The sequence below is a fragment of the Engraulis encrasicolus genome, chromosome 3 (assembly GCF_034702125.1).
Source record: "Engraulis encrasicolus isolate BLACKSEA-1 chromosome 3, IST_EnEncr_1.0, whole genome shotgun sequence".
Taxonomy (NCBI): Eukaryota; Metazoa; Chordata; class Actinopteri; order Clupeiformes; family Engraulidae; genus Engraulis; species Engraulis encrasicolus.
The window spans coordinates 2,764,035-2,791,089 of NC_085859.1; the positions used below are offsets into that span (position 1 = coordinate 2,764,035).

A 27,055-nucleotide genomic window follows, 5' to 3' on the forward strand; every position below is an offset into this window, starting at 1 on the left:
CTAAGACATTGGAACTCAATATTTATTTATTTACCAGATATACTGTAACTGTAAAAGACAGATTTCATTCAAACAGCCAGTAATGATATAATCATTACCACCAACGAAATGGTAATGATCGAAAATGGTTGTTAAGTTTTGAAAGATTACTTGAGCCAGGTGGTCGTAACAACTTGTCCAGTCTCTCTGTTGAGGGATGCAGTGGAACATGGCTATTCACTTGTCCAGTCTCTCTGTTGAGGGATGCAGTGGAACATGGCTATTCACTTGTCCAGTCTCTCTGTTGAGGGATGCAGTGGAACATGGCTATTCACTTGTCCAGTCTCTCTGTTGAGGGATGCAGTGGAACATGGCTATGCACTTGTCCAGTCTCTCTGTTGAGGGATGCCACCAGTGGAACATGACTATTCACTTGTCCAGTCCCTCTGTTGAGGGATTCAGTGGAGATTCCTTGTTGACATTTTGTGGCAAGATGCTGCTGTGATCTAGCCTGGCATGGCCTGCCCATTTCTACTCCTGTTCAATCGTATACATGAATAGACCCACGAATTAACACACGTATTATGGGCTGGCCATGCGAGAATGGTCCAGCTGTGATCAGGAAGATGGGGGGGGGATCCACTTGGCCTCTGTACAAACACACATTCAACTCCAGACCTGTCATCCTCCACAAAACACCTCTGATTTCAACTCCAGGCCTGTTCTCCTCCTCCTCCTCCTCCTCCTCCTCCACAACACACCTCTGATTTCAACTCCAGGCCTGTTCTCCTCCTCCTCCTCCTCCACAACACACCTCTGATTTCAACTCCAGGCCTGTCCTCCTCCTCCTCCTCCTCCTCCTCCTCCACAACACACCTCTGATTTCAACTCCAGACCTGTCCTCCTCCTCCTCCTCCTCCTCCTCCTCCTCCACAACACACCTCTGATTTCAACTCCAGGCCTGTCCTCCTCCTCCTCCTCCTCCTCCACAACACACCTCTGATTTCAACTCCAGGCCTGTTCTCCTCCTCCTCCTCCACAACACACCTCTGATTTAAATTCCAGGCCTGTCCTCCTCCTCCTCATCCTCCTCCACAACACACTTCTGATTGCTGAGATGGTGGAGAAGTTTAAAGGTGCACTGTGTGGGATGGTGGCAAGAGGAGGTATTGCACTGTGTGGGGTGGTGGCCAGAGGAGGTATTGCACTGTGTAGGATGGTGGCCAGAGTAGGTATTGCACTGTGTAGGATGGTGGCAAGAGGAGGTATTGCACTGTGTGGGGTGGTGGCCAGAGGAGGTATTGCAACTCTGCTGCTCGTTGAAACTTTGCTGGATATTGTAAAAACAAAGGCAATACGCACTCCGCGCTTCTAAATTGACAATCCGGTGCAAACAGAAGGACTCTGATGAAGACACATGTCGAAACGTTAGTCTTTCTGCAACGGAAAAAAAAACCCAGACAATAGACATCCGTGTGGCACCAGATTCTTTTTCCCTTTGCATTTGCTACTTATAATAGGTGATATTCTGGTGGTGGGGGGGGGGTCTTTTCAGAGCTGATATTTGGGGGGGGGGGGGTAGACTGGTGAGAGTCCTGCCTGCTGATGGCTAATCGGGGGTGGGGGGGGGAGCTAGTGTTGTATAGTTCACAGGAGATGGGGTCGTTACTGAGTGTGTGGTGTGTGTGGGGGGGGGGTGTTGGAGTGTAGCCTGTGGCATGGTCAAAGTGATATAATGGATGGGGGGGGTGAGTCCTGCCTGCTGATGGTTGGGGGTTGGGGGATGGTGGGGGGGGGTTATAGTGTTGTATAGTTCACAGGAGATGGGGTCGTTACTGATTCAAAAGTGGTGCGGGGGGGGGGGTGTTGCAGTGTAGCCCGTGGCATGGTCAAAGTGATGTAATGGAGGGGGGGGGGGGGGGGGGGGTGTTGTGCTGGGACTGAAGTTGTCCTGTTCGTAGATTTGTATAGTAGGGTGAGCTGGGGGGGGGGGGGGGGGTTGTGCTGGGAGTGAAGTTGTCCTGTTCGTAGATTTGTATAGTAGGGTGAGCTGGGGGGGGGGGGTGTTGTGCTGGGAGTGAAGTTGTCCTGTTGGTTGATGGGGTCGTTACTGATTCAAAAGTGGTGTGTGTGTGGGGGGGTGGAGTGGAGTGTAGCCCGTGGCATGGTCAAAGTGATGTAATGGCGGGGGGGGGGGGGGGGGAGGGGTGAGTCCTGCCTGCTGATGGTTAATCAGGGGGGGGGGTTATAGTGTTGTATAGTTCACAGTACATGGAGTCGTTGCCGATTCAAAGGTGGTGCGGGGGGGGGGGTGGGTTGCAGTGTAGCCCATGGCATGGTCCAAGTCTAATGGGGGGGGTGGGGGGGGGGGGGGGGGGGTGTTGTGCTGGGAGTGAAGTTGTCCTGTTAGTAGATTTGTATATTAGGGTGAGCTGGAGGGGGAGGGGGGGGTGTTGTGCTGGGAGTGAAGTTGTCCTGTTGGTAGATTTGTATAGTAGGGTGAGCAGGAGGGGGAGGGGGGGGTGTTGTGCTGGGAGTGAAGTTGTCCTGTTGGTAGATTTGTATAGTAGGGTGAGCTGGAGGGGGAGGGGGGGGTGTTGTGCTGGGAGTGAAGTTGTCCTGTTGGTAGATTTGTATAGTAGGGTGAGCTGGAGATGTACATGTCTGTTGGTAGCATTCATCATATTTTTTAAAATGGTATGGCTCTCACGAAAATGTCTTTTTTAATAATGTGACTTTTATGGCTCTCTCCACCAAAAAGGTTCCTGACCCCTGACTGAGGCCTACTGCCATAACCAGGAGCCATTAAGGGCAGGGCTCCAGAGTGCGACCAATTTGGTCGCATATGCGCCCATTTTTTTCAATGGTGCGCCTAAATAATATTTTTAGGCGCACCGGTGCGACCAGCCATCAGTAGAACAAAATCAATTACCAAACAACCGTTTTAATGGACATAAAATTAATAGTCATTCTACAGTAGTGGTCCATCATCACACAATAAAACTTGTCGATGCGGTCATTCCTTCAACTCCGCTGAACTACCGGTAGCTTTCTCCCCCTTCCTCGTTCACAGGCAGCCCGACGTTTCAGAATAGAATGTTCGACTTCGCTCAACTATCCGAGTTCACATGTGCCAGCGAGTTTTGTGTTCTCAACCAGGCGAGTTTTACAACGGACGAGAGAGTTACAATCACGGTAAAAACAGCAAAATGACTTGAGGATATTTTAAACACCAGAGAGTCACAATCACGGGGAAAAACTAAATGGCTTGAGCGGATATTAAACATTGCCACACAAAAACGCTGCCCGTTTCAGCCGCGTGCAGAGCTGGCCAAACAGGTGACGCGCTAGTCTGTCGGGACTTCTGTGACAGTTTTTTGATAGCGACTAGGGCAGGCTACATACGGCCTATCAGTCGGCAAGGCATCGTTCATGCATCTCGAGACAGCACGAGAGAGGGAGAGAGAGGGAGAGAGAGAGTGAGCGAGCAAGCGCACTAGTGCTGTCGTGTCTGTTCGTAGCGCTTGCTAAGATACCACAATCATTATGCAGAGGGAGAGCGCTCAAAAACGGGGAAATAGACAAAACCCAATTCACCTCAGATTCCACTGTAAACATAGGCTAGGCTATTTGTGTCTAATGATTTTAAAAATCATGACATTTTTAGCAGGGTTTGTTAAAAAAAAATCTATACATCCATCTATCCATCCATCCATATATCTATCTTCATATTGTAACTCTGTGCTTGTGCCGTGTGCGTAGCCTTATTGCAGAAAAGGCCGGTATGTTGATCTTACTAGTCAAACACATACTCACTAAAAGGCTACTAATTTGGTCTTTTCTACCAGCCAAACTGCTTGTAGCCAAGATGTGATAGTTAGGTAGCCTACTGTCATGTCTTTTATAAGGAGCACATTTGGAAGACTAGCCTATAGCACATGAAAGGCTCCAGGTCTTTTAAAATATAGCAACAATAATAGAATAATAATAATTATTATTATTACTATTATTCTTGCTATTATTATTGCTATTGTTATTTTTTATTATTATTTTTTAAAGCTGAGGTGCGTGTGTGTATGGGGTGGTGAAAACATTTGGGTGCACCTAAATTTTGTGCTGGTGCACCTAAACAAATTTTTTAGGCGCACCAGTGCAACCAGTGCAAAAAGTTAGTCTGGAGCCCTGATTAAGGGGGATACATAGTCATACTGTACAGACTTGGGGTAAAGCATAGACGTACTGTCAGCAGGGGATATCATTTTCATAGTCGTCCTGCGTGCGAATGCAGGAAAGGGCGTGGTGTTTTTTTTCCCGCAGAGAATTCAATGACGTCAATTCACCTCCGTGACAACAGGGGGCGAACTAACTCATTCAGTTGAGCCCAGTCCCTAGAATGAATCACAAAAGCTAGCCAGCTGGCTATTGTAATATTCCACTTGTAGCCTACTTCTAAAAGTTGAGGCATAATTAGTTGGTACAACATCAGTTTCTTTTTAGTCAAGTATTAGGCCTACATGAGATTAAATGCCAAACAAACGCAGTTTTAAAAGACAATAGACAGCCTGAATGGCCATTCACATCTGGGGCCTAGTAGTAGCTAGCCAGCTAAATCAGTCATTACAAACTCAAAGCTAGTTGACTAGCCACCTGAAACGTAATTCTACCACTAACAAAGATGCTTCTTGCTAAGATGCTTCTTGCAAAGTTGTGGCGTAATTAGACATGAATGATATACAAGATGAATGGCATACAAGATTCTCTCTTTATTCATGTTTTACAGTTCAGGTGGTTAAAATGCCAAACAAAAGCTATTTTTAAATGCAATAGATACATCTAATGGCCTTATTAACAGCCAGCTTAGCAACTGTCAGCCAAACCCATTCAAACTCTACAGGACATTAGCGAACCCTGTTTGAGCTAGCTGCCACACTACAAACAAACAAAGAGGCTTTTTTGCTACTACCAAACTACAAACATATATACTTTTCAGGATGGCCTTTTATGGATATTTTTTATAGATTTTTTTGGGGAGTTGTAGGCCTACTACTGAAATAAATCACAGTTTCTCTTCTCCCTGTCAAGTAAACTCAATGACCACGGTTACGTACAATGTCGTTTTCTGATGTAGCACTTTTAATTGTAAAAAAATTAAAATAAACACAGAATATATCAAACAGTAATAGTTTTGAAGCAAGACTAAGATATTCCTTTGTGATAAATGACTTTCTGTTTGAGAAGTTTTGCTCCACGGAGCGCAGTGCATGATGACTACATGACCTACAGGCAGCCTACACACTGAGTTGCACTGAGTTGCAATGGAGTTGCACTGAGTTGCGCTGGTTACCGATCGCCGCCCGGATCAAGCACAAGGCATTGACTCTTGCCTACAAAACCATCACAGGAATGACCCCAGCTTATCTGAAGGACCCACTAACGCCTTATGTTACTGGAAGAGAACCAATCAACTGAGCATTTCCAACCGTCCTGGGTAGAGGCAAGTTCAAGGCAGTGACGTGGTTTAAGCAGAGACGTTCTATTGGGCTAAGAAATGTTTGGTTTAAACTTTGGAACATCCCTCAACCAGTAGCAAGCAGAGGGAGGCGGCTTAACCAGGCCATGGAAACAAAGTTCTTCCTGTATGGAAATGGTCATTGTTATAGTCCTGGTTAGACCAGAATCGCGGTAGTGATCTGAAGTCTATGAAAATCAGGTAATGTGTGTGTGTGTGTGTGTGTGTGTGTGTGTGTGTGTGTGTGTGTGTGTGTGTGTGTGTGTGTGTGCGCGTGTGTTTGTGTGTGTGTGTGTGTGTTGTGTGTGTACTCGTTATTTACTCTTAATTAAAAAATAAAAATAAAAAACTTTGCAACTGCACTTGTTTTTCTGTATATTTCCTGTGCACTTTGTATTATACTTGTGATGTTGGCTTGATTATTTCCTCTTTTGAAAGTCGCTTTGGTTATAATGGCGTCTGCCAAATGCAATGTAATGTAATAAATACAGTAGGCCTATGTCCTCAGCTCTTAGCCCTCACTCAGGCAAGTAAATGAAGCTTATGAAGCATCTGATGCCGAGTAGGTGGTGGTATGGGGGGCCCCCGGATGATTTTTTTGTTTAGCGCCCCGCCCCATAAAGGCTTGGGCCGTCCCTGAGCTGAGCACGCGCTCATTTGCATAGACTCCGCGCCAGAAACTTGAAATAAGAGTGTGAGCTGTTCCAGTCGGCAGAGAAGACGGAAGAATGCTGTACTGTGTGTTTGATGCTGGAGCCAACCCTATCTCTTTCTCTCCGCGTCTCAGGACACATGGACTAATGTCCTCTTTCTGTGCCCTCTGTATGCCGTGCGTCTCGGAGAACGTAAGTTGTACTGTTACACTAGACTACATTGTTTATGCAGCCCACTCGCGGTTGCTTGTTACATTGTAACACCGCACCGGTAGGCTATTTATTTCAGTCTTACTGTTGGTCTGTTGGGCTAGAACATGTTCAATCATATAATAGCACTTAATGTTTTCTTTGCCGCTGTTTTGTCAGTGCCGCGGCTTTGTTCAATTACCTGTTATTTTGGCAGAGTAGTGGCTACTGGTTACTCCGGTCCGTGTTCAGTTAAAATAGCAGATTCGTAGGCATGCCGGGGTGTTCGTCTCGTCTCTGTAAAGGAGCCATGCTCCTTTTGCCTCATTAAATGCACTCGCTGTGTTTTCATTTTGTTTGAGTCATTGATACTTTGCTGTAGGCATTCACACCCGTGTGTATGGTTAAGATAGCTGCTCTTGCATGTATCATTCTTTTCCACATTGTTTTATCCATGAATGTTTGCATTCGTCTTTATGGCCTAGGTCAATGTTGGGCAAGTTACTCAAAAAGTGGTAATGCATTAGACCTACTCTCTATTACTGCAATGTTACTCTCTATTTAATATCCTTACACTACACTACTATATTTAAAATGTAAGGCATTACAATAAGTTTCCATTACTTTAGTTACTTTGGCCAAACGCACTGTGGGCTCATGAGTCATGACTATTTCACTTCCAACCCAGGAGGTGTTTTTGGTAGCATGCAGACTAAAAACTACCATGTTCAGGAATCGCTTCTTTCTGACCCACCACACTGAATAGCACTAAAATACCAGGTCATTGTCATGTATTGTAACTAAGGTTATTTAGCATTGTAACTAAGTAAATATAACAACGTTTCGTGTAATGCCTTACATTACTGCATGCCAGCAAAAAGTAATGCATTAAAGTAATGAATTACTTTTGTAATGCATTACCGCCCAACACTGCCTATTATGCATTACCGCCCAACGCTGCCTAAGCTTATTATGCATATACCTGTTTATTATGTTTACCCTGTTGGCTCTATGTGGCTCACTTATGTCTTGTTTTGTATTTCTATTCTTTTCTTATTACAGTAAACCACGGTTCACCGTTTCAAGGGTTTCCTACATCTTGAGTGTGTCTATATTTGGGATTATTCCTTTTTTTTCCGGCCGTCAACCTGTTAGTGCTGTTTGCTAACTCCTGGAGCAGCTGGACAAGCTGTGCTGTTTGCTAATTCCTGGACCAGCCCCTGTACAGCCTTCTCTGGGTGCATCACTTGGTATCATTTTTTACAGTATTACTTGGGGAAAGTTGCTGAAGCGATGGCAAGTAATGATGGCATTTTCACATGTCCAATTTGTTTGGACTTCCTAAAGGATCCAGCGACTCTTAACTGTGGACACAACTACTGTTTGGGCTGTATTGAGAACTGCTGGAATGAGGAAGATGTGAAGGGCGTTTACAGCTGTCCCCAGTGCAGACAGACTTTCACTCCAAGACCCGTTTTAAACAAGAATTGTATCATGGCTGAGCTCGTGGATCGAATGACGAAGAGCAGAACACAAACTGCAGCTGCTGTTGAATGTGCTGCTGGACCTGGAGATGTGGCCTGCGACGTCTGCACCGGTAGAAAACTCAAAGCTGTCAAGTCCTGTCTGGACTGTCTGGTATCGTACTGTGACACTCATTTAAAAGCTCACAATGAACTTAATCCAGGTAGAAATCACACCATAGTCGATGCTACGGGCCAGCTACAGGAGAGGATCTGCCCCCGTCATAAGAAGGTTTTTGACATATTCTGTCGCACCGACCAGAGTTGCATCTGCTATCTATGTACGATGGACAATCATAGAGGCCACAACACCATCACGGCTACAGCAGAATGGAGTCAGAAAAAGGTAAGACGTGGATTACAAGTGTATTGAGTATTTGGATATCAATTTTTAGTTGCTTCATATCATCATCATAAAGCTGTATTATTTGAATGTCTTAGCCCCACAATCAACTTGCCCCGTGAGAAAAAATGGCGGACTTCCGGTCGATTTCCTACATGAAAGTTTTGCTTAACTTAAAAAAAGTCTTTACGCGACTATAAATGTTGTGACTTTCATATTTTGATGTAAAAATATACCACAAACTGATGTAGCACAACAAACTTACCCCTCATTACCCTTTGACCACTTGTTTTTCTAAGCTAACCGGGTAAGCTAACGTTAGCATTTTAAGTGATCCACATCTTCAGGTCAATGTGTTTGAATTTTACTGTGTAGGAATTTGGCAGGGCAGGGTGAGTAAAGCAGATAGTTTGTAGGCCTATGTAGCCTAAACTGCATGTTACCAAGAGGTCTGCATAAATGATGGCATATCTACACTAGGCTACATCACAAAGCATGGCAGTATAACAAAGCTACACATTTATGCTGTCTATTATTTGTGCATGATTCCAGACAAATTTCAATTCTGCACTGGAGGTAGTAGTGCTGCATTTGTGTTGTAACTGGGGAGGGACAGAGAGTTGGGAGAAATGTTGTGCTGAAGAGCTTTTGAATTTAATAACATGCATATGCTCTGGTCTGTAAAGTAATACTTCATCACTTGGCATGAAAACATATCCATGTAAATAAAAAATAGTTTTATAATGTATTGCTTATGATTATGTTAGATGACAGCCATTTTTGACTGGAAACAGTACATGGATAGGAAACTAGGGCAGCTGCAAATTGCATGTGTTGAATTTCACACATTGTAATTTAACTCACTGCACCAGTCTAACTTAACAGTACTTGTCCACCTAAGCAGTTATGCCATCTGTATGCAGGTGGGTGTTTGAGTAGTGAGTAACAGCCACTAATAGTTGTAGAGAACAACATTGCTTAGCCTAGTTCGCTAACTAGCATGCTAACTAGCGATTTCTCAGACCAGAGACAAAGCTATTTATCTTCCTAACTATTTGGCTTTCCATAATCACAGACGGTTGCTAAGTAAAGCACATAGTTTCAAAACGCCCTCAGCACCATGCAATGGCTGGTTTAGTGGTTGAATTCCTCATGTAAATCCACCATTTGGATAACAGCAACTCTCCTCCAGTGCCCAGCAGCAGCAGTGCTCAGAGTGTTGTCTGTTGTCTGAGTGAGTTTTCTCTCTCCTGTCTGGCAGAACGCTGCAGCCCGCCCCCCTCAGCGCTGTCTGCTCATTGGTTCACAGACTTTTTTCTCCAGTTCACAACTACATTACTATTGGCTGAAAGGCTTGGCTTTCGTCACTGTCTGAATGAGTCCTGTCAAAGCGCTTTTGTTGATTTTAGCGTCTTCATAAAAATATCTCGATATTGCACAATTACTCATCGTCAAAACAACATTTATAGTCAGGGTCAATTTTCCCAAAAGATGAACCCTGAAGGCAAATTGTGTTAATTTTTGGTATACAACTGATTTAGGGGTATTCAAGGGTGCTGAATCCAAATCTGTTGTATACCGGGCGCAAAAATGTACGGAAATGCCTCAAACGGGCAAAATCCAATATGGCCGCCGACACCAGGTTAAAATCTCGCAATCCCTTTTCTTTTTGACTAAACAAGGTATGAATGTGAAAATAAGACTTATTTTTATGTTTTCATATATGGGGAACCCCATTTGGTCATCAGATTTAAGGTCAGATTTGAAGAAAATGCTTATATAATTGGCTGGCAGCTTTTTTAAAACAGGGAGCCTCATATTGTCAACGATTTTTAGCATTACGATCAAACTTTCAAGATCCACAGAAAATAATGTCTGATGTCTTTGTGAAAACCTGCACTGAACTGTCTACTTTCACCTGAAAAAAGAAGTTTGTGTCTACCTATTTCCATTCTTTAGTTACTGGCAGTACAACATGGGATGCACCTCCAAAAAAGCACTGATTTCTGACCCAAAAATAGTACACTTCTGTGTCCATATTTTTTCTTTCAGGACAAAGTGCCTTTTTATAGTGTTCATGTTTGGTATACAGCATTTCCATGGGTTTTGAAATATGCTCAATTCAAATCTGTCGTATACCAGGCTCAAAAAAATCCTATAATGCCTCAAAATGAAGGAATCCAATATGGCCGCCGTCACCAGAGATATACATATCTTTGATTAAACAAGGTGAACTCTTAAAAACATTATGTAGCTATATGTTTTCTTTTCATACATGGGGAAATAATCAAATATAAAATTATAATCAAAGGTAGTCAGTGTAGTCGGGCAGTTCAGTGTAGTCTGAATTCATGTTTACAACCATTGTTTTTCATGCCAATTAACTGACAGGCTAATTTCTATTGAAATGTTTTGTGTATTTCAATTGCTTATGCACAATGAAATGTGTTCACCTCAGCCCACCTCTTCCATTATGAACAAACTATACACAGATAAGCCTGTATGCCTGAATGTACCTTCATCTAATATGAATATCTAGTTTTGGGAAGTTATTGTCTGCGGATTTTATTGCCTTGCTTAGATTGAATCCTTGAACAGTAGAAAGGTGAAAGGTGGAACAAAAGACAGGTTGATGTCATTGTGAAATATTTACTTTCTTGATGGTTAGGCTATTCCCAATCATCATCAAGCTCCTCCTCCTCAGTGCTTTGGCCACTATAGGTTTAGACACTACATAACACAATGCACTACATTGTAGTTTTGCTGCAGATGTAGCGAAAGCAATGGAGTTGTTTTGTAGTGATGACTCCTAGTCATAAGAGTCTTTGCTATCTACATCAGAAGTCACACAATGACATTTTGTGCCCCCACATTATCAAGCCAATGTACTGAGGCAGGATCACATACTACTCCACCCTGTCCTCCTGTCAGTCACTGAAATGGGATGGATGAAATTGAATGGGGCATTAGTCCCACTACTCCTGTATCTGCCATTCACAAATCATGAAAAGACATCACAACGTGTGCTTGCCCCAAGGAGTGCCTCACCCCCCTCTGGATCTGCAAGAAGAGGCATGGATGGAGTCATTCAGTTGCTGCAAATTCACGATTCAAGATTCTTTTTATTCGTCCTAAGAGAAATTTGTCTTGGGCATACATAGCTGTCACATTTAAGCAAACAACTCCTTCAAAATCACTGGAGAGGAGGAGAGGTGATTGAGAATAAGTTAAGCTAGGGCTCTGACTTCTACTCCAAAGGGCTTGGATCATAAGTGGGACAGTCAGAGCACACCCATAACCCTAGTGATGGTCAATATCACGCTGCCTTCCCCTTACTTGCACTTCACCCCCATGGTGTACCTCACACAATTGTGCTTCTCCCATCCAGTGTGCTCCATCATCTAAGCTTCACCTATCACTTGGTCCCTCACATCGGATTACAACTCACTCATGGGTGTGCCTCCCATGGCCACAAGGCAGCCATCACACTTCAGGCACTTTGGTCACTCCATCACGTACAATAGATAACCTCTAATCCTTCGGATGCTACCACAATGCCGTAGAACCAATCAGGATCACTGATTTTTCAGAGATGTGACATAGTCAAAATGTATGGTGGTGAGAAGTTAAATAAATGAAAAAGCAGTTCTTTCAGCAACAATGGCTGCTCCAATGAGTCACTTTTCGAATCTGTGAATAGTTAAACACAGCTCAGACAAATGTGACACAAAATATGTCATAAGTGCAAGGATTTCTTTAAATAAATCCACTCTTTTGGACCTCTATGCCTATGGCGTAGCTCCAGATGGAAGTTGGCCAGCAAAAGGTGGCAGTCTGGTATACAGAGAATAATTTCTGTATCTTTGAATGCAAAGAAAACCAAAGAGATAATTGCGGCCTTCAGGAGGCACACCTACAGGAGGAACAAAGTTAGCCCCTCTCTAATCCTCCTGCTGCATCAACAGAGCTAAAACATTATCTAGGACAGCCTCCAACCCGGTCCTCAGCTCTTTGCCTTGCTGTCCTGGTACAGGTGTGTCAAAGCAAGGACCTAACAACTGAACAAAGGGCCATAACCACATTTCACACAGACATCCACAGAATGACCATTCATTGGTATCCCTCAATCCAATGATCTCTTTCCATCCATCTGGTGTTCTGCAATAGACTAATTGATTGATACAGCACAACATATTGAACTGAGGTTTGAAATACCGTAATACAGAATGAACACGAGCCATGTAAAATGGTTGTGTTTGCAGAGTGGGCCACCGCTACTGTAATATCTACATTGAGCAAGACAATCGATGCAATAACTTTTGGATACCAATGAGTATGACATGAGTACCAATAAATGAGTATGTCCTCTGTGTACACACCAACACACACAGACACACACACACACACACACACCGTATGCACTCTCTGCTCTGTTCATGGTTTTTTGGCACTACTAATTGTATATTCTGCTCACCTAAACTGTTTTGTGAATTAAATGTGTGCTCTGAAGTGTGTTGCTTTCAATCTCATTGAACATGTGCATAGTGACAAACACCATTCTGTTCTATTCTATTCTATTCTATTCTATTCTATTAGCTTTTTAAAGAAAACAACTTGACAGAGCTGAGGAGTGTGCAGCGAGAACTCAAAAGCAGAATGAAGGAGGCCAAGGTGGCGTATGGGAAGAAGGTGGAAATGAAAATGAAGGACAATGCTAAAGAGGCATGGCAGGGGATAAAAAGATCACTGGGTGTGGAAAGAAGAGAGGTATGGCAGAAGGCGACCTGTCAATGTGCAATGACTTAAACCATTTTTACAACCGGTTTGGAAACTCTGACACAGAGGGCAGCATTTCCCTTGTCACCTCTATCCCTACACCCCCCCAGCCCACACTTGACAACTACTCTTCAGCAGGCTCCCATCTCCCCCACTCACAACCCCCCACTCCCGTTACTACTTCACCCAGCTTCACTAACAGGGACACTTCATCCCCACACCCTCCTTCTCTGCCTATGGTCACCAACACTCCCACCACCATCAACAATGCAGCAGTACCCCCACCAATGGACACAGCAGGCTCACAAATCCCCACTACCTCTATCCCCCTCCCCTGCTCCTCACTTCTGCGACTTGGAACAAACCCACCACCCACCCCTTTCCCACTCCCCCCTTACCCCAACCCAGCACTCCCACAGCCGACAATCACCACTGATCAAGTTAGAGAGACACTGAAAAGACTTAAGTCCAAGGCGGCCAGCCCTGATGGCATCTGTGCAAGACTGCTTAAGACATGTGCTGAGGAATTAGCTGAGCCTCTTCATCACCTTTTTAATAGGAGTCTACAAGAAGGCAAAGTTCCTATCTTGTGGAAAACGTCATGCCTGGTGCCTGTTCCAAAGAAAACTCACCCCAAAGAACTTAATGATTACAGACCGGTTGCCCTCACCTCACACCTAATGAAAACTTTTGAACGAGTGCTGCTGCATAACTTTCTCAAACCCCAAGTACGCCACGCACTGGATCCTCTGCAGTTCGCCTACCAAGAGAACGTGGGAGTGGAGGATGCTATCCTGTACCTTCTTCACAGGGTACACGCTCACTTGGATAAGGGTGGCTGTGCTGTGAGAATCATGTTTTTTGACTTCTCCAGCGCATTCAACACCATACAACCACTGCTGCTGAGAGAGAAATTGGTGCGGATTGGAGTGCAGCCTAGCCTGGTAACCTGGATCACTGATTACCTCACAGAGCGGCCCCAGTTTGTAAGGATGGGTGACATAACATCGGAGACAGTGATTAGCAGCACAGGAGCACCACAAGGAACGGTTCTCTCCCCCGTGCTCTTCACCCTGTATACGACTGACTTCAGCTACAATTCTGGGACATGCCACATGCAGAAGTTTTCAGATGACACTGCAATTGTGGGGTGTATAAGAGACGGTCAGGAAGAGGAGTACAGGGGACTGGTGGATGACTTTGTAGGATGGTGCCAAAACAATCAGCTGCACCTGAACACCACCAAAAACCAAGGAAATGGTGATCGATTTCAGGCGCTCCACCCCGCCCTTGGTGCCTGTTTCGATTGGGGGGAGAGAATGTGGAGACTGTCTGTACTTACAAGTACTTAGGAGTGCATCTGGACAATAAGCTGGACTGGTCCACAAATTCTGATGCACTTTACAGGAAAGGCCAAAGCAGGCTCTATTTCCTCAGAAGGCTGAGGTCCTTCAATGTCTGCAGCCAACTTCTGCTCATATTCTACCAGTCTGTCATGGCCAGTGTGCTCTTCTACGCTGTGACTTGCTGGGGTGGAAGCATTAGGAGGAGAGATGCTGGACGCCTTGACAGACTGGTGAGGAAGGCGGGGTCAGTGGTGGGCATGGAGCTACAGTCACTCACCTCAACAGCTGAGAGCAGAACACTGAGCAGACTGGACTCTATTATGGACAATCAGCATCACCCCCTTAACGCCACCTTCACTAACCAACTGAGTCTGTTCAGTCACAGACTCCGTGCTTTCACCTGCAGGACAGACAGGCTAAGGAGGTCCTTTGTCCCTTGGGCCATTCAACTGTTTAACACTATACAGAAGGACACTAAGAAGGACATCATTATTGGGGATTGGACTGCCTGAGATGCCAGAGCTGGCCCAGATCTGGAGCCTCTTGGCATGTGTGTGTGTGTGTGTGTGTGTGTGTGTGTGTGTGTGTGTGTGTGTGTGTGTGTGTGTGTGTGTGTGTGTGTGTGTGTGTTTGTGTGTGTGTGTGTGTCTGTGTCTGTGTCTGTGTCTGTGTCTGTGTGTCTGTGTTTGTTTTTATGTAGCTACTTGACACCTGAATTTCCCCCTGGGGATCAATAAAGTTTCTCTACTCTACTACTCTACTCTACTCTATTCTATTCTATTCTATTCTATTCTATTCCAATCTATTCTATTCTATTCTATTCTATTCTACACATCAACTCGCCACTCAATCCTCCTTTATTCATAGATTGAATGAGCACATCAATAAAATTGGCAAACAGTGATTTCCATTGTAAAGTTGCATAAAAAGAATCATTTAGGCAGACTCGTGTGTGCACTTACTTTTATGGTTGAAAAGATGAGAGCATGGGAGGTGGTTTGAGATGGAAACATTTCATCATGGTATAATGCCTCAATTGAATTGAAATCTGCCTGAGTGTATATTAAAGCGCCTGTATATGTACGTATGTGTACGTTGGTGTTCCAATAAGAATGTCTTCTCTGCCACACTTGTGTGTGTGTGTACTGTATGTACTCTCTCAATGTGTGGTCCGTCTGAACATTGCCATGTTATGCTTGATTGTTATTTACATTAAGAGTGGTGACAAGGTGGGGATGAGGGAGTGAATGTAGTGTATGTGGGTAGTAAGTGTTTGTTGTCTTTTCAGCGACAGTGTTCGTATTGTAATGGACTCTACCGGGGACCTATTCAAAAACAAGGCATGTTATCTAAGATCAATACATTAAATTAATGGCGAATTAAATTGAAATAGGCGAAATATTCCAATATAAATGATCAATTTATTAACAGTCTTAAAGGAGAATTCCGGCCAGTTTGGATTAATATCCCATCTTGGGTGGACCGAGGGAAAGGGATGAAAGGCAAAACCGCGAGAAATTTTCATGCCTGCTGCGCAAAGTTGTTCCCTTTTGAACGCTTTGGCCATGGTGTGTGGGTCCATACAAGTCGATCTAGTGGTTCACATTTCCATTAGGTAGCATAGGTACGATACAACAGGAGTTTTCAAAAGTGGCGCACCTACCTCTTTCAGCTTCCGCCTTCCAACTACGTCCGCAAAATGGTTCGCCAAAGTGATACTTCATAGTAATCCATTTTATTTTTGTCCACCAAAGACGAGCCACAAGAAACATATTCACATGTTTTCATGTCCTGAGTTGTTATTGTCGCGCAGATTCACTTCTCTGTCACTGAACGCAGTTTAGTGACGTCACGGTGTCACATGACTCCTGGAAGGAATAATTCTTTATCTGTAACAAATATTCTGGTTCGAAAAAGATAACCATGGCCACCAAACTCTTCAATTGAACTACCCCAACGGAGGATCCATCTCAAAATATCAAACAGTATATTACGACAGCGCCTCTCTCGTTCTCGCTTATGTATAATAACTTGGATGAGCGAATGGCGTTCCTTCCAGGAGTCATGTGACACCGTGACGTCACTAAACTGCGTTCAGTGACAGAGAAGTGAATCTGCGCGACAATAACAACTCAGGACATGAAAACATGTGAATATGTTTCTTGTGGCTCGTCTTTGGTGGACAAAAATGAAATGGATTACTATGAAGTATCACTTTGGCGAACCATTTTGCGGACGTAGTTGGAAGGCGGAAGCTGAAAGAGGTAGGTGCGCCACTTTTGAAAACTCCTGTTGTATCGTACCTATGCTACCTAATGGAAATGTGAACCACTAGATCGACTTGTATGGACCCACACACCACGGCCAAAGCGTTCAAAAGGGTTTTACAACAACTTTGAGCAGCAGGTACGAAAATTTCTCGCGGTTTTGCCTTTCATCCCTTTCCCTCGGTCCACCCAAGATGGGATATTAATCCAAACTGGCCGGAATTCTCCTTTAAACATGTATGCAGGTCTAAATCATGTATTTTCATCCAAATCTTAAACCCAAGCACAGCAATGAATTACCAATGTATGAAAACCTATAGCTGGTGTAATATATTTAAGAGTTGACCTTGTTTAGTCAAAGACATGTACTGTATATCTCTGGTGACGACGGCCATATTGGAATCCTTCATTTTGAGGTACTATGGGCTCATTTTGAGCCTGGTATACGGCAAATTTGAGTTAAGCATCTTTCAAAACCCATGGAAATGCTGTAAACCAAACATGAACACTAAAAAGACACTTAATCCTGGAAGCAAAAATATGGACACAGAGAAGTGTAGCATTTTTGGGTCAAAAAACAGTGCTTTTTTGGTGGTGTCACCCCATGTTCTACTGCCAATAACTAAAGAATGGAAATAGGTAAACACACACTTCTTTTTTCAGGTGAAAGTAGACAGTTCTGTGTGGTTTTTGGTAGTATTGGTGTTCACAAAGACATCAGACATAATTTTCTGTTGATCTTGAAAGTTTGATCATAATGCTAAAAATCGTTGACAATATGAGGCTGCCTGTTTTAAAAAAGCTGCCAGCCAATTATATAAGCATTTTCTTCAGATCTGACCTTAAATCTGATGACAGAATGGGTTCCCCATATATGAAAACATAAAAATAAGTCTTATTTTCACATTCATACCTTGTTTAGTCAAAAAGAAAAGGGATTGCAAGATTTTAATCTTGTGTCGGCGGCCATATTGGATTTTGCCCGTTTGAGGCATTTCCGTACATTTTTGCGCCCGGTATACAGCAGATTTGGATTCAGCACCCTTGAATACCCCTAAATCAGTTGTATACCAAAAATTAACATGATTTGCCTTCAGGACCTTAAATAAGCACATTTTCAGAAATTCTGCCTAGACTATTACGATAACTTTGCAGACGGTATATATCGCCCACCCTTAACACTGAGTTCAAAAAGTATAGGCCTATATTGTTATATTAAATTATATTATGAGAATTACATTCTGATCATTTAGCCCATATTGTATTTTATTGTATTATGTTATATTATATTATATATTCCTCAAGTAATTATGCATTAGGAAAAGAAAGTCGCCTTGCTGTTGCCTGAGATATTATGACAGACAACGTTGAGTGAAACGTGATCAGACTCAACTTGTCTGCATATAGGTGTGCCAGCCAGCATGATCAACCACAAGCATTTTAATTTTATACGCTTCAAAATAAAGAAATGCTATATTTTGGGTGGTGTGTTGTTGTCCATAATGCATAGTAATGTCAACAAAGTTCGTTTCTGAACAAAAAAAGCTATTTCCTGTGTCTGTAAGGGGAGCTAATAAGCTAACAGGCTCCATTGAGAATGAATGGAGCTATGACAACAACACTTGCAGCTACTTACAACATGGATTCACCTGAATTTATTTTGAACAGATGGTGCTCCTCTTCATGCATGGTCATCTATTACCATGCCCAGTTCAGCTAATACTAGTCTTAATATCTGACAGGGTGTAGTGATTAAAATTACAGCTCACAATTTGAAATGACTACGTTTGTGATTTCGCTAGTTAGCACGCTAAGCTAACATAGCAAGCTTAACCATACAGTGAAATGCTGCTTGCAGTGACATTTGCCTGTCTTGAAAGATCGTTTTTCTCATAATTCAAACAGTAACAACTTACACCATTGGGCTTGGAATAATCACAGATTCAAGTACTCATCTCCAAAAGACCCACAAGAACTCTAGAAGTTGCAATGACGATTTAATAGATAAAATCTGCGCACCATGGATTTGAATAGGCCTAGAACTAGAACTACTCAACAGTCTCTAGCGCCCTCTAGCGATGAATACATTTTGATCGAGCAACCTCTTGCTCAACAACTAATCTAAAGTCGATTAATCATTTGCATCCCTATTCTGAACTATTAATTTGGAATTAATAACATATTCTAACCGTAGGGACTGTAAACTGCTGTAATTTACAGTGTAAACATTGACATGCCCACCTGCCATAGGCTATACAGCTCCAGGCCTTTTTATTAGAATAGCATGAAAAAGTTGATTTATTTCCATAATTCCATCAATAATGTTAAACTGTCATGGATTGTAGATTCATGGCCCAGTTTTTTAACTATTCCAATCAAATTTATTTTTACATATTTTGGTCTTCCAGCCCAAAAAACCCATGAATTGGGGAATTCACATCATTAGAATATTGTAATAAAATCAAAATTTTCTTCAGCAAAATTCGGGTCACATCAAGTCAGTTGAAATTTGGTACTTTCTACATAACATGCAATGTTCAATACTTGGTTAGGACACTCTCTGTCTTCATAACGGCCATGATGCATTTAACATTGAAGTCAATGGCAGAAACAGTGCATGGGAGTTATGAAAGCCCAGATATCGTTGATGCTTTGCGGTCAACTGTTCTTGTTTGTTGACCTGGTGTCCCACACTTCACTCTCCAATATACATTTCCATCTACACAGTCCGCGAGCAGAACATGTAGGCCTAAGTTCTTAATATAAAACAAAAACAAGAACAAACATTCAAAGACATACAGAGACTAAAACATATGCTAACACAACGGCAAATGCAACAAAAGTTCTTTTTTGTCCATAAATCATGGCGGTATGGAGCGTTCACGTTAATGGAGAAATATGGAAGCGTGTGGTTTTGACTCCCTGAAGAAGGCCAAGTGGCCGAAACATGTCAGAGTTTTTTAAAGGTTAATTGCAAACCAAGCCATGAAATAGAGGCTTTTTACTTTTAAAGAGAGTTTTTTAAAGAGAGTGCCTTGGATTTTTTCTTCTTTTTCAACGTCTGCATTTGCCCATCCAAAGAGAGAGAGAGAGAGAGAGAGAGCGCGAGAGAGAGAGAGAGCGAGAATCTGCCACTGACTTAAAAAGAGCTGCGCGCTCCTTTAAAAGAGGGAGGATCTTCGCGCAGCAGGTACAGCAAAGTCCACACTGAAGAGCCAGGCTACTAGATATCTAGAACCTACAGCACTGGCCCACGGCAATTTGGCCCAAACCTGGCCGTTGTTCTCAGAGTAAGAATGCCAGAGGAGTTACAACTCGAAATGAATTCGGTTAGAAAAAAATATATATCAAGCGCGACAACCGTGAGATTTATTACCGTCTGACATCTCATTGAGTCGCAAATGCACTATCGCAACACAATTACACAAACATTCAGCGAGAGTAGATATTGATAGTTTCAGTTTGACAATATTGAAAATGCGTATCACACGGAATATTTTGTAATGATGGCACAGGCAAGATTTCTGGAAGTAGTTTATGTGTTCCATGCAATGCGTGAGGAAATGTAGGCCTACTCACACACAATAATGTCTCGCTATGCTTCACCTCAAACAATAACGTCTCTCTAGTCTACCACTTATGAAAAAGCACTCAAACAACCCCTAGGCCTACCACGGCAGAGAGATGAATGTTTCCAGCATGCAAACACTGTTCATATTTAGTAGGTCTGCTGAAGCAACAGGTCTGAAAGTCTGAAAGCGTCTGTCAATCAAACAGACGTGACGTGCATACCCAAACTCCAAACCCATATTTTGAGAATAGATTAATGTGCAATGTTTTCTTTATCGCGCTATTAGAGTCTCACATTATCACAGCACGTTAACGCCGATTACGGCCCACCACTAATATATATATAGGCTATCGTAATGTGTGTGGGCATGGGCAATATTAGATGGACCCCGGTCCACTCTGCACCGAAAAAATGGGCCTCAACGTCAAAAAGGTTAAGAATCCCTGATGTAATGTATTACAGGAGGGTTTGGGTCAGAGCCAGAGGAGATGCCAACAGATAATCCAGTTGAAGGAGAAGGAGCGGCAGGAGCTGAGAAAGGCTGTGGAGACTCTCAAGGTGAGAACTGACCAGAGGAGAAGACAATCTGCAGCAGGTTTCTGATTCTGCAGTGAGATGATGGTTATGATGAGCTGTGACACAAGCATCTAATGTTGTTTGTCAAAGGAACTCCCCTTCATTTGGTCTCATTTTAAACAACTCCGCAATGATATTGCAACCCAATTGGATTCATATTGATATGTCTTATACAAATAAGATAATGTAGAGCAATATAATGAAGAGAAGTATTGATAAGGTCCTCTCCTCCTTATGGAAACCAATGTAACTTGTGTGTGTGTGTGTGTGTGGGTGTGTGTCCTATCAGTCTGGTGCACAGACAGCAGTGGAGGAGAGTGAGAGGATGTTTACTGAGATGGTCCGCTCCATGGAGAGAAGACGCTCTGAGGTGACAGAGCTGATCAGAGCTCAGGAGAAGGCTGAGGTGAGTCGAGCTGAAGGACTCCTGAAGCGACTGGAGCAGGAGATTGCTGAACTGAAGAGGACAGATGCTGAGATGAAGCAGCTTTCACTGACACAGGATGCCATCCATTTCCTCAAGGTAGACAACATTACCTTTTAGAGAGTTCAAACCACGGCAATACAGCCCTGTTAATGTCCTGCTGATCAAGGGCTCATGTCAGTAGGTCTACCTCACCCTAGTGTGTATGTTTCTCTGTACAGAACATTGCGTCCATCACTGAGAGGCCTTACAGCACAACTTCAACCAGTGTGACCTTCAGCCAAAGCTTCTCCTTGGAGCCCCTGAAGGAATCTTTGTCTGCACTGAAGATGCAACTGAACGAGAAACTAGATTCAGTCTTCCAACAGGGAATAGTCAAGATATCTGCAGCAGGTTTGACTATATTAGAAATCTTAACATTTCCAACATCAGCATTGCTAATGAGCTATTTATTGTGATACTTGATTATTAGCATTAGTGTAATAGATGCGATACATACAGAGGAATAAGAGGAACATTAAGTTGAATACAATACAAGGGAAGAGAAGCCTGTTCTGTCCTATAGCCTTGACATTGTTCTCATTACCTGAGCCGTTCTTTTTTTGCCGTTCTGTGTGTGTGTGTGTGTGTGTGTGTGTGTGTGTGTGTGTGTGTGTGTGTGTGTGTGTGTGTGTGTGTGTGTGCGCGCTCTTTGATATTTGATCTCTTTGTTTTCTCTTGTAGCTATGACCCATTTCCAGATCATCCAGCACATGCAGTGTGAGAAAAAATCATTGATGCAGCTGGAGGAAAAATTCAATTCTGTCGTCAAGCAGAAAAGAGTCAAGATATCTGCTGCAGGTTTGAAAAATATTGGAATCGTGCACCATCTGTCATTTTCAAGCTTCAAACTTAAATCCTTTTGATCTCTTCATTGCCAAGCTTGAGGTTGGAGGAAGGTATTTGACCGAAAGCTCGGCTATTAAAAGAACTCGAAAGAGGATTTAAGTGTGCAAGCATATTTTCGTCTTTCACGATTTGACATTTGCCTAAAATAACCCTTTGATGTGCTCACCCCACTCTACACGGCATAGACATAGACTTCACATTCAACACCACACTAAACTTACATGAATGTCATTTTCTGCACATTATTTCTTAGTAAAGGTGTAACGTGTGGGGTGTTAAAATTACCAAATCTGAACAGCATTGTTAAATACTGTTAAACATATTTATTGTTAAACACACAGTACTTAGACTTGTGTAATGCTTTTTTAATAACAATTCAGAAACTGCAAACAAATACACATGCACGATTGGTGGAGACTCATATCATGTGACCTCCACTGCTCTGATTGAATGTGGTGTAGTGTTCTTGCACTTATTTAGACCAATGTGATGTTTTCTGTCTCAGTGTCTGATGGCCAGGCTCTTATTGATGAACCAGAGACCAGAGCGTTCTTCACCTTTAAGAGTGAGTTGGACACACACACTCACCCTCACACTCACACAAAACACAACACATATTTGGATTCACCAACACACCAGTTCACACGCACATACAATATTTAACGGAAATGGAACGTTGGTAAAACCTCCCTGCGATAGCCTCATGCAGTCTCTAGTCTCTTGGCCCAGCGTTATCGTACTGTGTCTCCCATTGCCGGACCGTTGTAGTTGACGAGGCTGCAGGTTCGATCCCCGAGGGGAGTGAACAGGTGCAAGATGACCTCCGTCACACTGCCAGCCAAAGGTCAGTCAGCCAATAGCAATGTTGTTATCAGCCTGTCAGCCAATAGCAATGTTGTTATAAACTGTCTCTGGGTGGAGGATAAGTCTGTGGACCAATACAATAATATAGACGGTGTTGAGAGGGGCGGGTGGAAGCAGTTTGGTAAGGACTAGTTAGGACAGGAGAACCCGGGTGGGTAGGATTTGGCTGGTTAGCTTCGCCGATTAGCAAGGCACTTCTCATCGTCATTTTCAGAAGTTCACGCATTTCCGACATCCACTTCGCTCAACTTCGCTCATGATGAGTGGTGGGTGCGTGAGTTTAGTGTTGGGCAAATAGACCTTTATAGGTCTGTGGTTAGGCACCTTATAATACTTCCATGCATCCAATGCCCGTCTTCCATATAGCTTTCTGGTCAACCGTAAGTCAGTCAGTAACGTGGCACGTAATTGGCTGAGTAAACTGTCGGCGGCAGTAACTCCATTTTGGAAGCTGAACAAATCAGCGGGAGAGGGAGAACCCTTGGTATGGGCGGCTGGGCTGTGATGGCGTGAAATATAGGGTGATGTTGTGAAATATAGGGTGATGTTGTGCAATATAGGGTGATGTTGTGAAATATAGGGTGATGTTGTGCAATATAGGGTGATGTTGTGAAATATAGGGTGATGGTGTGCAATATAGGGTGATGGTGTGCAATATAGGGTGATGTTGTGAAATATAGGGTGATGTTGTGCAATATAGGGTGATGTTGTGAAATATAGGGTGATGTTGTGCAATATAGGGTAATGTTGTGCAAAAGCTCAATTGTAAATTCCTAATCATGTGAATATAGCCATTTAGTCTCTGTCCCTAAGTGTGACGTTTGGCCTTCTGAGACCTTGTTTACCTTAATGATAGAATTATAAGTTAATGTCAAATCCAATCATAAACACTAATTTACATCCATGTAAGTAAACATGGGTTGTATTAAAAATAAATATTGAGAAAATATCACATTTTTCACAAGTTGAACACCTGTACCCACTACTCTGTGGAAACTATAATCTCACGCGCCTTGCTTTAGAATTATTTAGTCAATATGTAACCATAGCAAAATAATATTCAGAGGAATTCCCATGGGTTTAATGACAGAGTTCTCCCCACATAAGAAAAACAACAAAATTCATGGTTGATATGGCCTACACACAGCAGACACTTTATGTATGTCATTTCCACAATCATATTTCATGAGAGGAATAAAACAATCAGGATTTATAACCTTTGGTAGTTGTCATTTGTGATCATCTAATGCTTAAAGGGGTATGCCACTATTTTGGGGCTTAATACAGTTAAAATCGTTGGCTGGGGTTTATAAAGGTGGTAAAGTGTCTTATTTTTCATGTTAAGCGTTGTCTTGCTGTAAGACAAGTTAAAAGAGGGAATATGTTGCTAAGCTAGTGAAAGTCAATGTGTCATGCTACACGGATACATTGACTTTCACTAGCTTAGCGACATATTCCCTCTTTTAACTTGTCTTAAAGCAAGACAACGGCTACATGAGAAATAAGACACTTTACCACCTTTATAAAGGTAGCCAACGATTTTAACTGTATTAAGCCCCAAAATAGTGGCATACCCCTTTAAACACAGAGGGCGATGAAGGAATAACATGGTGCGTGTGTGTGCTCGTGCATGGGCGTGCGTGTGTGTGCTCGTGCATGGGCGTGCGTGTGTGTGCTCGTGCATGGGCGTGCGTGTGTGTGCTCGTGCATGGACGTGCGTGTGTGTAGAGTGTGAGGTGCGTAGGAAAGAGCCGGTGCAGTACCCCGACTCCCATCATCTGTTCGTGGGAAACCTGCCACACGACATTTACGAGGAAGAGCTCAAGGACTTCTTCATGTGTGAGTTAATGACACCTCCTTTCCAGGGCTTGACATTAAAGGTGGGGTTGCAGGTTAACCATTTTAAGAAAATGTACCATTATGACATCACGTTGGGGGTTCCGCAGGCTCATAGGAGTCTATGTAGAACCTTAGAATCCTGGGGGAGTTCCCCCAACGTGATGTCATACCTGCAACNCTACTTTTAACTTTTTTGATTACCGGCCACTGTGGCTAGTGGTTTTCCCATGTTACTAGCCATTCAGGTATTCTACAAGCCAAGATTTTTATGTTGTTTTTTTTCTTTATCATGACACTGACCCTTTAGCACCCCATCTTCTGAAGTTAGATGTACAAAGACGTCCAAAAAGGAACTGTCATTCAGTGTAACGGATACCTTCTGCTGACTGTTACTGTAAAAAAAAACATGATTTTTAAATTGTTTAAAGTGAATGGATGACAGCCGAGGCTTTCATGAATTCACTGGAAAAAAATAAAATAAAAAGAGTCATGTTTCTTACAGTTACAGTCAGCAGAAGGTATCCGTTACATTGAATGACAATTTCTTTTTGGACGTCTTTGACCCTAAAGCAAGAAGACAAGTGCACTTCTACATGGAAATAAATCACACGAATAGAAACCGAGTAACTTACTTTTTCTTGAACTAAATACAAACAATTGATACAGAATAAAGGCTAAACTATGCTGATATGTCAAATCATAGAATAAGCTACCTGCCAAATTGGCTAGTGAGATTGAAATCATTACTAGCCACAGCCAAGTTTTACCAGCATTTGGCTGGTTGGCTGGTGCCAGTGTCGAGGCCTGCTCCTTTTACATTTAAAGGGACACTGTGTAAGAGTTTTAGTTGTTTATTTACAGAATTCATGCTGTCCATTTACTAATGTTACCTTTTTCACAAATACTTACCACCAGCATCAAATTATTCATTATGACTGGAAAAGAGGCACTTTCCATACATGAAAGGGGGGATCTTCTCCATGGTCCGCCATTTTGAATTTCCAGAAATAGCTTAAATAACTGAAATAGAATTAATTTAAATATGGTATATTATGTAAATTTTTTTATTACATTGTTTTAGATTTAGTAGTTTATTTCCGAGAAACATTGAGATTTCGGGGGGGGAAACGCCGCTTATCAATTAATCGTAAGTCGATCGATAAGACTATCAACTAATGATTAATGAATTAATCGATAATTTGCATCCCTACTCGAGACATAGGTTCCCCACCCCTGGCCCTCGAGACATAGGTTCCCCACCCCTGGCCCTCGAGACATAGGAACCCCACCCCTGTACTTAACTTACTGAACGCAACAACTGCCATCCTGTAATGCCATGTATGTGGGTGGTGGGCTGTGGTGGATATGCACTCGAGTGTCTGTATGTATGTATATGTGTGTTTATTGTTGTGTTTTTTTTAGGGGTGGGCATAGATTATTTTTTTTAATCTAGATTAATCTCACTGTAATTATGAAATTAATCTAGATTAATCTATATCAAAATGGCTCATTCAGAATAGGCACGATAGCGAAATAATGCCGAAAAAAACCTTGGGGTTTCTTAAGACAGATGGTGCATTAGACCAGAGCTCATCTTTTTTTTCCAAAATGCATCTCATCTTCAAAAAATGGTCATGTTGATACTTGGTGATGAAAAAATTACAGCAATATGTGTAAAGTGTGTCCAATATGTTAGGAAGCATTTACAGTTATAAGATACTGAAATTTCAAAATGAACAGCGCTATAAGTTGTAGAGACAAATACAAATAAATCTATCAAACATTTAATTTTAAACAAAATTACCTCAACAATGCAGCATTTCTAATGGGCAGAGAGAGAGAGAGAGAGAGAGAGAGAGAGAGAGAGAGAGAGAGAGAATCTGCCACTGACTGTTAAAAGGAGCAGTGGCTCCTTTAAGAGAGGGAGGAGCTCTGCGCGGGCTGCGCTGCACAGCAGCCCTCATCTAGAACATACAGCCCTGGCTCACGGCGATTTGACAGTTGTTCTCAGAGTTAGAATGCCAGATGAGTTACAACTCGACATGAATTCAATTTGCAAAAACAATGTTTTTTTTTCCCCATTTGTTAAGCACTTTGAGTTACATGCCTTGTATGACACTGTGCTATACAAATACAATTATTATTATTATTATTATTATTATTATTATTATTCTATGCAATGCATGAGGAAATGTAGGCTATGTCGGGCTGGTAGCTCACACACAATAATGTCTCTCTATGCTTCACCTCAAACAATAACGTCTCTTTAGTCTACCACTTATGAAAAAGCACTCAAACAACAACTACC

The 27,055-nt window shown here is 42.6% G+C and overlaps 1 protein-coding gene across 1 annotated transcript; it reads left to right on the forward strand.

The window, feature by feature from the left end:
• Window positions 1-7,596: 7,596 nt before the first annotated feature.
• LOC134446455 (E3 ubiquitin-protein ligase TRIM47-like) lies at window positions 7,597-24,659 on the forward strand (the record flags this gene model as incomplete). The annotated part of the gene is made up of 7 exons (XM_063195821.1): window positions 7,597-8,199; window positions 20,619-20,714; window positions 21,022-21,255; window positions 21,378-21,549; window positions 21,880-21,996; window positions 22,550-22,609; window positions 24,637-24,659. Coding segments are annotated over exons 1-7 (1,278 nt in total), but the record flags the coding sequence as incomplete, so codon positions are not given.
• Between the last annotated feature and the right edge of the window lie 2,396 nt (window positions 24,660-27,055).